Source organism: Diospyros lotus, chromosome 3 (assembly GCF_014633365.1).
Source record: "Diospyros lotus cultivar Yz01 chromosome 3, ASM1463336v1, whole genome shotgun sequence".
Classification (NCBI taxonomy): domain Eukaryota; kingdom Viridiplantae; phylum Streptophyta; class Magnoliopsida; order Ericales; family Ebenaceae; genus Diospyros; species Diospyros lotus.
In genome coordinates this window covers 12,988,686-13,002,771 of record NC_068340.1, presented here as the reverse complement: position 1 = coordinate 13,002,771, position 14,086 = coordinate 12,988,686, and the positions used below count along the sequence as shown (strand labels likewise).

The following is a 14,086-nucleotide window of genomic DNA, read 5'->3' as shown; positions in this document are numbered from 1 at the left end:
CCTATCATGGGCATTTTGAGTTTCTGGTGATGCCATTTGGGCTCACCAATGCCCCAACCACTTTTCAATCACTAATGAACCAAATCTTTGAGCCTCACCTAAGAAATTTTATATTGGTTTTCTTCGATAGCATACTTATCTACAGCTCATCCTTTGAAACTCACCTAAAACACCTTAAAACCACTTTTGAGATCCTTAAATCCAATCAAACTCTATATCAAGAGGTCCAAATGTGCTTTTAATCAAAGACAAGTGGAGTATCTAGGGCATGTGATCTCGGAAAATGGGGTTAGCACCGACTCTGGCAAGATAGAGGCAATGTTGAATTGGCCAAAACCCAAATCAGTCAGAGCTTTAAGGGGGTTCTTGGGCTTGACCTGTTACTACCGCAGATTTGTCAAGGGATATGGGGTTATTAGTAAGCCCTTAATAGGGCTTTTGAAGAAGGAAGGGTTTAATTGTGGTGAGGAAGCTGACATAGCCTTTGAAAGGGTAAAGGAAGCAGTGAGTTGAGTATCCACTTTGGGGCTACCTGATTTTGGAAAGCCATTTGTATTGGAGATCGATGCTTGTGCAACCAGTATTGGGGTAGTGTTGATGCAACAAGATAGACCCTTGGCCTTTCTCAGTCGTGTATTAGGACTAAAACATGTGGGATTAAGCATTTACGAGGAGTTCTTGGCTGTGTTAATGGCTGTTGATAGGTGGCGGCATTACTTCGAGAGATGGAGGTTTATAATTAAAATCGACCATGAAAGCTTGAAATTTTTGTTACAACAGAAATTGCACACCTAGCTGCAAAAGAAGGGGATGTCCAAGCTTATGGGGTTGGACTATGTGATCCAATATAGAAAAGGGAAAGAAAATGTGGCTACCGATGCCTTGTCTAGGTGTCATGAAGTTGGGGAAGTGACCCTTATAATTACGGTAATTCCTGATTGGTGCAAGGAAATTATAGACAGCTATGAAGGGAATGCAAAGATCAAACAAGTACTGGAAAGAGTTGCTACGGGCAGCAAAGGTGAGGATGGATATAGTTCAAGTGGAGGAGTGCTGAGCTACCATGGAAGGATAGTAGTGGGAGATGATGATGACCTCAAGAAGAGAATATTGCGATCCCTCCACGAGTCAACCTTAGGAGGGCATTCGAGAGTACAAAACACTTACCTAAGGGTAAAACAATTGTTTTATTGGTAGGGTCTTAAAATAGAGGTGAAGAAATTTGTCATGGCCTGGGAGGTGTGCAAACGGTGCAAGAGTGAGACAGTAGCCTACCTTGGGCTTCTACAGCCCTTATCGATTCCAGACCAAGCTTGGGAAAACATCTCTATGGATTTCGTTGAAGGGCTGCTGAAATCTGAGGGAAGGGATAGCATCTTGGTAGTTGTTGACAGCCTCACTAAATTCGCATACACACACCCTTTTACAGCCCAAGATGTGGCCCAAATATTTTTGGACCAGGTGGTTAAGGTGCACAGTATGCCAAAGACTATTATTTCAAACTGGGATAAGGTTTTTACCAATTTGCTATGGCAGGAGCTCATGAAGGCCTTGGGGACGAGGTTGAACATGTCCATGACATATCACCCTCAAACGGATGGCCAAACCGAGAGGGTGAACCAAAGCTTAGAAACTTGTTTGAGGTGCATGAGTTTTTTGCACCCTAAAGAGTGGCATAAATGGCTGCCTATGGCATAGTGGTGGTACAACTCTAACCACCACTCATCACTTAAAATGACACCGTTTGAGGCTCTTTTTGGTTTCCAACCCCCCTTGATACTGGCTGTAGGAAATTACTCAACAGTGGCTAAAGTGGAAGACTATTTGCAGTAAAGAAAAAGAGTGCTACAACAGTTAAAAAGAGAGTTGGCATCGGCCCAAAACAAGATGAAGCAAATCTTTGATTGCAGAAGAAGTGATTGAGAGTTCAATGTGGGCGAGGAAGTATATTTAAGGCTGCGATACCCCCATCTTAAGTCCATTTCTGCAGGGCCTGTATCCAAACTTAGCTCAAAGTACTTCGGGCCTTTCCCTATAATTGCCAAGATTGGTTGGGTGGCTTATCGGCTGAAACTCCCTGAGGAGTCTCGCATCCACCCTGTATTCCATGTCTCGCTATTGAAGAAGTCAACTGGAGCACAATTGGTGAGTCCTGCGTTGCCACAAATGCCTAAAGAAATCAGGAAAGTGGTGGAACTAGAGGTGATATTGGACTGCAGGGTCACCTACAAGCAAGGGGCACCTATTATACAAGTGTTGGTTAAGTGGCAGGGTGCTGGTGAGGAAGAGTGCACATGGGAATATCTGCCACAGTTACTACAGCAATTTCCCAGATCAGCTAGCCTCCTCAGTCTTTCTTGAGGACAAGAAAGAGATAACGAGGGGGGAATTGTCATGCGTGGCCGACTCCTATGACTACAATTTACTGCCAATTTAATTCCTTTTGCATTACTAATATTGCTGTAATTTTTATTTCAGTATTTCCTTATTACTTGGCTGGACAATTAGAATATTCCTATGCATGTGGACAGCTGGCTGTCTGTTGCAATGGCCGGGCTGGGGAATCTGACCTTGGGCAGCCTATATATAGTCCGTTACATGACTATGGAAAGCATCAAATGAGAAATTATTGAATTCTACTTCTCTCTACTGCTCTTCTCCTCTTTCTCTTTTCTCTTCAATACCGTTTTTGCTCCTGCTCTATTCTGAGCAGCACATACTCCAATCCTAACTGGATTGGAAAGAAAGCCAATGTCACGCTTGGGTCGTGACAAATGAAAGACCAAAGGATACTTCAACACCTTTGGGTTCAGCTACTAATGACTGGACTGAAGATGACCTTTGGAATAACTCAAACTTCTTGGCATCTAACCTGACTGGACATGTTGAGGCAACCATCAAGACTAAGGATGCGATAGCAGCAGATAAATTAGACACTCATTCTTCAAGTATTGATTGGTTTCCAGATGATCAATGGAAAACCAACAGCATGACTAGGCTCGACAACAAGACAAGCAAAGAAAATGATGATTTGTTTGATGTGTGGAATGATTTTGCAAGTTCTACTAGGACACAAGGTTCTTCTACAAATTTGTTGACACAAAGCACTTATCAGAATGCTGCTGTTGATGAACAAACATCAAATACAATTCTTCCCGGCTCAACCAACAACTTTCAGGAAATGGATTTTGGTAGTTTTTCACAATCAGATCACTTTTCTGGATTATCTAGCAATCAGCATGATTCTGTAGAAGTGAACAGGATGCAATCAGAAGTCCCTGTCTCATGGAGGTATAATCTCTCAGAATGCCTCTTTTCTTCTAAAAGTCTATTCATCAATCATTTTTTCCCTAGTAATTTGGAAGGAGGTCTTGATGGAGTGGATTATATCAATTAACATATGGCTGAATAGTCTAGGACAAGATTGTTTCCTATTCATCCATAGCTGCTATGCATATAGAGGTTTTTCTAATTATTATGTGAAGTTGTTCCAAATAGTCATTCATAGATTTCATCTAACACAGTTTACCATTTATATAAAAAGTAAATGAAGTTGCAGTACTGGGGTATAGCTTCTATGTGTTCTTATACTATGGTATTTAAGATGCTTGGATGTGTGATCCTTGATTACAGGAATGCCAAATGTTTTTATGCAGTCTTTTTCTTTGGGGGGGGGGGGGACCAATGCAGACTTTGGGGTTAAAATAACAATTTCAGAACTAATCAGTTACTGTGACTTGAGATCTGAGTTGGTAATAGGTTAGGTTGCTATATGTACTTGGATGCTTGAGATATAATGCCGTCAATTCAATTTTGGTGACCAATTCCCATTATCTACAACTATAAACTGTTGAACTTTTATTTCTTAAAAGAAGGCAGATCTATCCTTTTTATTTTTTCCTTTATGGAAAACAATATTTTGCATTGTTTATTTGGACTTCTGATGTGGGGACTCTTTAACATCTTTTATTGTTTCTTTGCAATCTCACTTGGTAATTCTGTCAAGTGTATATTTGGACTCCGCCATGGTGCATCTAATCCATATACCCAGCATACCAATTTATGACTGACTGATTTCTCTTAGTTGGGCATTACGGATTTGTTAAATTGGGTTTAAAGATTCTGTCTTGTTGTGAACTTAAATACTGTGATTCAATAGGACTAGAGTTTTTGAAGTTTTCATGTAGAAGTTAACATTGAGGTTGCCCCTTTCTTTATTTAGTGCCTACACTGATTCCTAGAAGGTATCCATCTCAAGGTATCTTCAAGATGGTGTACACATTATACCTTACAGCGGAAGAGTGGTGCCCATTCTGTTCCTCTATGCCATATTCTACTTGTGCTATCATTAACCCAACAACTTTAATTCTTGACATTACGGAACACCATTGGAAAAGAGCAGTATCTTTTTTGCATTCATATGGCAACTCAGACCATACTGCATTCTCCAAGTGCTTGTGTTGGTCAAGTCCACTGGCACCCTCAATATTTTGGTGACATTGCTACAAGGAATGGTATTTATTGAGAAAAAAAAAAAAAAATCTCCAAAGCTTGGTCAGTTAGTATCAGTAGGAGGTCCTCAAAGCCTCCGAGTTTACAATCTTGAGCTTCTCTCAATGAGAGAACAAACTTTTAGGCCCTCATTCCCATAGTTATCACAATCCCAATCCAGATCACGGGATCATATGATTCCACAATCCATGTCCTTGGAATCAGTCTGGATTGGACAAAAAAAATCATCTCTATAGGATCTTATTAGGATGTTGATTGTAGGATCTTGATCCTGATATCAATCCAACAAGATCCAAGATCCTATCTAAGCCTCATTTTTGTTGGCCTATTTATTATATATCTATACATATATGTTATATTTTTGGTTGTGAGCCTTTTGGCCAAATGGGCCATTGCCAGATTGAGAAAATACAAAAATTGGGGATTTCTTGTCTTCAATCGCTAAATTAAAATCTTTGCTAGATTGCCTTTTGTCAAAGAATAAACAAGGTTCAAGCATGTTTGATTGGGATATTTGAGTTTGATTTTGATTTTAAAAAAGATTTAGATTATATTTCATCTTGTATTATCTTGTTCTGTTAGATATTTGATCTTATCCTAGATAGTTTAGGGTTTAGGATAAGATCTTGTTCTGTTGGATATTTGATATTTGTTCTGTTATCTTGTTCTGTTAGATATTTGATATTTGTTCTCTTATCTTATTCTGTTATATATTTGATCTTATCCTAGTTCCTTAGGATTTTCATTTACAAGTTGTATTTAAGAGATTAGTATTATCTTTTAGAGAGATTAATTTGATCTTATCCTTGTTAGTTAGGATTTTTATTTACAAGTTATATTTAAGAGATTAGTATTATCTCTTGGAGAGATTAATTTGATCTTATCATAGTTAGTTAGGATTTTCATTACAAGTTATATTTAAGAGATTAGTATTATCTTTTAGAGGGATTAATTTGATCTTATCTTAGTTAGTTAGGATTTTCATTTACAAGTTATATTTAAAAGATTAGCATTATCTTTTAGAGAGAGAACTGTTATCTCTTAGATAGGTTATACTTAATTGCCTATAAAGAGGCAACTTAATGTAACCTTTACTTTCAGCTTTTGGTGATTAAAATATAGTTTATTTCTCTCTTCTTCTCGTTTTCTTCCCTTCTTCTTCTCTTCTTCTTCTCTCTATCTCTTTTCTTCTTCCCCTATTTTCTGCAATTTTTTTACTGCTTTCCCGAATCAATGTTTCTCTTTTTTCTTGTTCTTTGCTGCTGCAGCAAGAGTCATATTATCTCTTCTTATTTTTCTCCTTTTTGGCTTTATCTTCTCCTTCTACTTAATCCATTATTATTATTATTATTTGTTTTTGTGTCTGTTTTCATGGGTGAAAGATTTTAACTTGATCTGGGTTTCATGATATTACTTCTCTTTTTTGGCACAACTTTAAGTTTATTATATATTCTGAAGTTCATTTTAAGCTGATTCCACATGGTGAGATTAAGGCACGGTATGTTGGTGCGTGGTTTCTATATTATATAAACTTTCCACACTGATACTCCACTTTTGGTAGGATCTTGTGATTTTCGTTCTGATCTTATGATCCAATCTTGAAAGATTCCCTCCACGGATCCTGCATAGGATCCCGATTTTCAGAATATGCTCGTTCTGCCCTTTTATAAAATCATGTCTCTCTCTACTACTCTCTTTCTTTTTGGTTATTGGCTGTCTTTTTCTCTGTCTGGCAGTTTTATGTTGTTAGATAGGGATTGGTTTATCTTGTTTTTATTTATCTTTTTTTAATTTATCATTATTGTTTAGATGATAGAGTTATATTTTATTTAGAGATTGGAATCATATTTTGATCTTGTTAAATATTTTGATTTAAAAGATTAGTTTTGGATCAGGATTTATTTTGTTAACTTATTACTTTGATTTGTTTCCGTTTTTAGATAATTATAGATGTTATAGGATTTGGATTGGAATCATATTTGAATTTAGATTCTTAACTGTTCTATACTTAGGTTTAGTTTCGGCATATAGATAAGGCTCATAATACTTTTTATTCTGCTCTGGATAATTCAATAATATTATTTCCCATTCTTGACTTTCTCTCTCTCTCTCTCTCTCTCTCTCTCTCCCTCTCCTTTCTTTTCTTTTCTTGTTTCATCTTCTTGGTTTCTTCTTATTAGGACGTTGATTGTAGGATCTTGATCTTGATATCAATCCAATGGGATCCAAGATCCTATCTAAGCCTCATTTTTGTTGGCCTATTTACTAGATATCTGTACATGTATGTTACATTTTTGGTTCCACGCCTTTTCGGCCAAATGGGCCATTGCCAGATTAAGAAAATACAAAAATTGGGGATTTCTTGTCTTCAAACGCAAAATTAAAATCTTTGCTAGATTGCCTTCCGTCAAAGAATAAACAGGGTTCAAGCATGTTTGATAGGGATATTTGAGTTAGATTTTGATTTTAAAAAAGATTTGAGTTAGATTTTATCTTGTTCTGTTAAATATTTGATCTTATCCTAGTTAGTTTAGGGTTTAGGATAAGATCTCGTTCTGTTGGATATTTGATATTTGTTCTGTTATCTTGTTTTGTTAGATATTTGATATTTGTTTTCTTTATCTTGTTCTGTTAGATATTAGATCTTATCCTAATTAGTTAGGATTTTTCATTTACAAGTTTTATTTAAGAGATTAGTATTATCTTTTAGAGAGATTAATTTGATCTTATCTTGGTTAGGATTTGTACTTTCAAGTTATATTTAAGAGATTAGTATTATCTTTAAGAGATTAATTTGATTTTATCCTAGTTAGTTAGGGTTTTCATTTACAAGTTATATTTAAAAGATTAATATTATCTTTTAAAGAGATTAATTTGATCTTATCCTAGTTAGTTAGGATTTTTATTTACAAGTTATATTTAAAGAGATTAGCATTATCTTTTAAAGAAATTAATTTGATCTTACCCTAGTTAGTTAGGATTTTCATTTACAGCTTATATTTAAAAGATTAGTATTATCTTTTAGGGAGATTACTGTTATCTCTTAGATAGGTTATCCTTAATTGCCTATAAATAGGCAACTTAATGTAACCTTTACTTTCAGCTTTTGGTGATTAAAATATATTTTATTTCTCTCTTCTTCTCGTTTTCTTCTATCTCTTTTCTTGTTCCCCTATTTTCTGCAATTTTTTTACTGGCGTCCGGAATCAATGTTTCTCTTTTTTCTTGTTCTTTGCTGCTGCAGCAAGAGTCATATTATCTCATTCTTTTTTTTCTCCTTTTTGGCTTTATCTTCTCCTTCTACTTAATCCATTATTATTATTTGTTTTTGTGTCTGTTTTCATGGGTGAAAGATTTTAACTTGATCTGGGTTTTCATGATATTACTTCTCTTTTTTGGCACAACTTTAAGCTTATTATATATTCTAAAGTTCATTTTAAGCTGATACCACCTAGTGAGATTATTAAGGAATGGTATTTTGTTGCATGGATTCTATATTATATAAACTTTCTACACTGATACTCCACTTTTGGTAGGATCTTGTGATTTTCGTTCTGATCCTATGATCCAATCTTGATTTGTTTCGTTAACTTATTATTTTGATTTGTTTCCGTTTTTAGATAATTATAGATGTTATAGGATTTGGATTGGAATCATATCGAAATTTAGATTCTTAATCGTTCTATAGTTAGGTTTAGTTTTGGCATATAGATAAGGCTCATAATTTAATTTTTTATTTTTCTTTGGTGATTCCATAATATTATTTCCACTTCTTGAATCTCTCTCTCTCTCTCTCTGTATATTTATATATATATATAAATATAGTTCCGTTTGTTCTTTTCTCTTCTTGTTTCTCTTTCTTTCTCTCTCTGTTCTTTTTTATTCTTGTTTCATCTTCTTAGCTTCTTCTCTTCTTCTTCTTCTTCTTCTTCTAAATCGTCTTCTTCTTAAACAGTTTTTTAACCTCAACTGTCTGTGATTCAATCCCGCATCATAGTGCCTACTGCCTATTATGACTTCCAGAAGCTATTCCGTAGATATCCCACTCATAAAGAACCACCAAGAACTACATAATTCCATGAGTCCATAACACTAACTTAGTGTCTCCCGCCATGTTTCTTTTCTTATTCTCTACAAAATTAGCAAACATGATCATCATAAACCATCTAGATCAATATTAATTAATCATATTTAAGCAGGGTTTGGCGAAAAGTATGGACATGCCAATATGAATTAAATCTCTTGTAGCATTGGTTTATACAATTAAACTTTGAACTTTGGAATTAATCAAGAAGCAGTGAAGATTTAAACAAAGCTCCTGCAATACTAGTATTATAATAAAACTGTTCCTTTTTCTTGCAAGAAAGCTACCTGATCACATTTAATAATGAAAGAAATTTTGCCGTAAAATATTAGCTAATCTAGAGATGCCTATGTATGTCTAACGAAATGTTTTCTTTTCTATTTAAATTTCGAGCTAGGTTGAAATGGAGTGTTAGTTAATAGTGAGATATTTTGTATTAATTATGTATGTGATCTTGGTTTGGCGTGCATCCAATGGATGGCTTTGAAACATCACATACAGGAGCAATGAATGTTTACAGTACAAACTTATTCTCCTAAATACAGTGGAGTCAGGATCTTGGATCGGGGCAGAACTTTCATGTTGTATATTAAATTTTTTGGGCATTACTTAATTGTCATTTCAGGAGACAAATATTGAAAAACATAATAATTTATATACACAACATCAATGGGTCAAGGACAATTTTAGAAGTTAGGGGGGGGGGGGGGTGGGGAATTGCCCACCCTCAAATATATGCAGTTCTGTCCTTGCCTAGATGTATATATAACGTGCCTTTACGACATTAAAGGAGAGTTGTAGCAAACATTCTCATTATTCTAATATTTAATTTGTGTATTTAATTTTCATCTCTTGATTAGCAGGATAATAATGTCATTCTCCTCCAACCTCCGTGGTAGGCTATGTACCAATGCAACACCAGCTTCTACATATCTCAAGGTTTATGATCAATTACTCAATATTTTTTATAGCAATTAATTTAATATACACCATCCATATGTGGAAGGCAACTAATTAACTAACTAACGTCGTTTTGATTTTTCGATAGCTAGACAAAGAAAGCAGTGAATCATGCGTTCCTGGAGAGTTGTTGTAGAAGGCCAACCCTACTTCTTCTTGCCACAAAATCTGGGAAACTATATGTGAAGGTGGCAGACTGCATGCATGTGTACATGCTCTCTCTCTCTCTCTCTCTCTCAATTAATTACTTCATGTTCTACCTTAATTACGTACGTACAGAAGAAGTGGTGCATCGCCAAACTGCAATATAAGAGATCGATATACTCTCTTACATGCTTAATTGCTTTGGTACAACTTGTTACAGAAGAAGCATGTAATAATTTTAACAGTACACAGACAGCATACCATAGCAGCATAGCACCGATGGATGAGTTTCAGGCTGATGTATCTGAAGAAGAAGAAGAAGGGCGAATTGTCATACTTCCCTGACCTGAATAAAGAGGGTAGATGTATACCTTCATCCAAACACAGTCAAATTCAAACCAATTAAACCAGGTTTTGAAATCTCATAGTTTATGCTTTATCTTCAGGTTAACTATTAATTAATTGTTTACTTATTCTCGAATGAATATATGTGGTGGTGCTCCTCTAGATCTTATACTTGAAGCACATGCAACAGATCCAATGTAACAAGCAGAATGGAAAGCAAATTATGCCCAAGAAATAACATTCTCGTTCCTTCATGAGAAGGCATACTCTCTTTGGAAAATACAGAAATAAAGGGGCTATTAGAAGATCACAAATTAAGCAGAAATTAATAATAAGAGATAATTATCTATGTCAGCGTGCATATAGCTAGCCTGCTTGCTTTGCCATCTCCCACAAATTAGGCTTTAGTACTAGACTAGACTTGCTCCCTTATTATCATTTTCAAAACTACGTGCCTGCAGTGATCTGTCTATCTAGCGATACCTGCTGGCATCAACACATTGATTTAGGAGTACACTTGTTATATTTTTGTACTGATTATAAGTATTCTCGTCCATTAGATATATGACTGCTCTCTATCACCTTTGATTAGTCAGTCATCATTATATACTGTAACCAAGCATATATGTATGTATATTATTATCAGACTTAGTGTTTGAATTAATTAGTTTTGCCAACAATATTATTATTATTATTATTATTATTCCATGCACGAGACACTCACGGTTTTAAGTGTCAAAATCAAGTAGATAATGAATATAATAAGTATATATTATTATAGTTGTGATGACTCCCTCTGTAGAGCAAGAACGCGAACAATTCGATCCGGAACTTGGCTTGACAGCTTAACGATGTTGGTAAGCCGCTACTACTTTCTACATGCAAAATTATTAATGTTAGACTAATCAATTATTATTTATTAATTAACATCTATCACAAGTTATTTAATGGGCTAAGTACATGAATACTATACTTCCAAGAGTATAATAATCACAGTTCCTCTTGTATCCCACAGCCGCACGGCTAAATCGGGGAAGCTTTCTATTTTCTATTCAATTAGCGAACAAGATCAATCATATTCGAGCATGGTTTGGCAAAAAATTATATGAATTGTATCTCTTGTAGCACTAGTTTATACAATTACTTAACTTTCAACTTTGGTATTAATTAAGAATTAATGAAGATTTAGACAAAACTCTTGAACAATGGCAACCGTTCGCTGGTTTTATGTCTGTATGTTTTTGTTTGGTTCTTGGGAAAGAAAGTGTGGGGAAAGGGACGAAAATGCAAGAAAGAGACGTCTTATTCTTTCTCTTTCCTGTATAATGTTCATTGTGTATGTATGGATGTATATATTGTATATATGCATCGCTGGCCATACGACGAGTTTTTATCTCTTCGATCGGTTTTTGATTATAACAGAGAAACATATTATTTTTAGTTGGAAGAGAGCTTCTTCTTGGAATTGAGGCACTCGAAGGACGTGTATTAATTGCTTGACGACCAAATGCACGCTTGGATTTGCCATCGATATCGACCGATCCCGCTAGGTTAGGCCAATGGAACTAATCAATTGCTTTATTTTAATCTTTGATCGATTAAGAACTTTTCTTCTCTTCCTCTCTCTCTAGCTTGATCGAAGAAGTTGAAAGAAGAAACCAATTTTAAAAATTTGAAATTGGGTCTATTTATTGATAGTTAGGTTAGTTAAACTATTAAAATAGACTAATAGTGAGAAGTTTCATAAGCTAGTTTGTCTATTTGGAATTTTTCTACTATAGCTGAGGATATAAACTCAAGTTAGAGATGAGAGTTACAATAAGAGTTCAATAAACTCAAACAATAAGGCTTTGTTACGAATTATTAGGTTAGGTTTGAGAAATTGAAAGTAGTAATGGTCACTTCCCATCCAACCTTGAATGAGTCTTTGTATCAAGATTCATTAATGGTCTAAACAACGGGATGAGCCCTACTGTGAAAATGATGCATTTGGCCACAATAAAACAAATGACTGAAAAGGCTAGGCTACAAGAATTGGCATTGGCAGCCATTTTCAAAAAGCATAGGCTGTCGCCTAGAAGTTGTTCTATGAGCTGCCAACAAATTGGAGGTATTTCTAAGGCTACTAATCAAGTTTGTGACAGTCCACATGCAGTTAAAGAAGTTTTGATGGAGTAAATTGGACCAAAACAAACTTATATTAGCTTTAAGGAAATGAATCTTAAGGCTGATGAGTGTGGACAGGCATTCAACGAGGACTTAGACCAAAGGAAAAAGAATGCCTTTTCTTTCCTCCTCAATAAGGCATCAACCACCACATTTTCCTTCCCCTTATGGTGTAGAATGGTGCAATCTAGCTCCATTAACTTTGAAACCCCCTTCCTCTGCAACTGAGTGTGTAATATTTGTTGTGATAAGAACTGTAAACTTTCATGATTCATTTTGATTATGAAAGGATTGCCTTCTAGGTAGTGTCTTCACTTTTCACCAGTTCCCAATACCACCAACAATTCTTTATCATAAATACTTAGCCTGAGGTGCCTTCGGGCCAAGGCTTGGCTAGTATAAGCAAGGGATTTACCCTCATGCATCAGCACAACTCCTATGCCACTATCACATGCGTCAATCTCCACCCCAAAAGACATAGAGAAGTTTGGTAATGTTAACACTAGGGCTTGTGTCATAGCCTTCTTTAGTGCTAAGAAGGCAGTCTCAGTCTAGGGATTCCATTGAAAGCTATCCTTCTTGAGGAGCTTTGTCAGGGGTTTACTAATGATCCCATAATGTTGTATAAACTTCTTGTAGTAGCCTGTCAATCCTAGAAATTCCCATAGTTCTTTCAGTGTTTGTGGTCTTAGGCCACTCCACCATTGTTGTGACCTTGTTGGGATCAGTTTTCACTCCATCCCTAGAGATAACATGACCGAAATATTAAACCTAATTCTCCACAAAAGTACACTTTGATAGCTTAACATACAATTTATTAGAATTAAGGACCTCAAAGATAGTTTTGAGGTGGGTTAGGTGTTGTTTATAGTTGGGGCTATAGATGAAGATGTCATCAAAGAAAGACTAATGTGAACTTCCTTAGGTAAGGTTGAAAAATTTGGTTCATTAATGCCTCGAATGTAGCTGGGGTGTAGGGCATTACAACAAATTCATATAGCCCTTGATGTGTACTAAAGGTTATCTTGGGTACATCGAAGGTTTCATCTTGATTTGGTGATATCCTGATCGTAGGTCTAGCTTGGAGATCTTGGCCCCAGATAACTTATCCAATACATCATCAATGAGAGGTGTATAGGAAACTTGTTCTTGATGGTGAGTTGACGATAGTCAACCCAAAATCTCCATGTTTCGTCTTTTTTTTTTTTAACAAGTAAATATGGGGATGCAAATGGGCTTTGACTAGGTTGGATGATAGAGGTAGATAGCATGTTGGATGCTTGTTTTTCTATCTCAACTTTCTGTATAGGTGAGTACCTGTAAGCTTGGATGTTTAATGGGATAGAATTGGGCTTTAGGTGTATGGAGTGGTCCAGGGCTCTTTGTGGTGGTAGGGAATTAGATTCAACAAATAGGTCATTGAATTTAGTTAAAAGTGCGTGTAAGCTATTAGGAAGTGGTACCTTAATAGAGTTCTAGAGCATGACCAATCAGCTAACTATTTTTTTCTTCCTCCTATTTTCCTTCTGCTTTTATTCCATCCCATTCCTAAGCTTAAATGGAATACATCTTAACAATCTTCCCTCATTTACTTGGTGTTAATCTTTGCAACTTCTTTCCCTTGATGAATTTGCATTCCCTTTGATCCATGCTTCCCATTATAGTAAGCTTCTTGTTCCCCATCTCCACATTGACTTTTAATTTGTTGAAGTCAGACATTAGGGGACTAACTATTCTCATCCAATCAACTCCTAACACAATGTCACATCCTCCCAACTCGAAAATCCTCAAATTAGTTTGGAAGTCATGCCCCTGCATCATCTGTCTGAAACCCACACACTTGTAATAACTATACATCTTGCCCCCATTTGCCAT

General features: G+C 35.8%; 1 protein-coding gene across 1 annotated transcript; it reads left to right on the top strand.

The window, feature by feature from the left end:
- Window positions 1-2,741: 2,741 nt before the first annotated feature.
- LOC127797331 (uncharacterized) lies at window positions 2,742-11,617 on the top strand. Its single transcript, XM_052330148.1, has 3 exons — window positions 2,742-3,291; window positions 9,460-9,535; window positions 9,649-11,617. The coding sequence occupies exons 1-3, from the start codon at window positions 2,990-2,992 to the stop codon at window positions 9,865-9,867; spliced, it is 597 nt and encodes a 198-aa protein (XP_052186108.1). The 5' UTR covers window positions 2,742-2,989; the 3' UTR covers window positions 9,868-11,617.
- The last annotated feature ends 2,469 nt before the right edge of the window (window positions 11,618-14,086 follow it).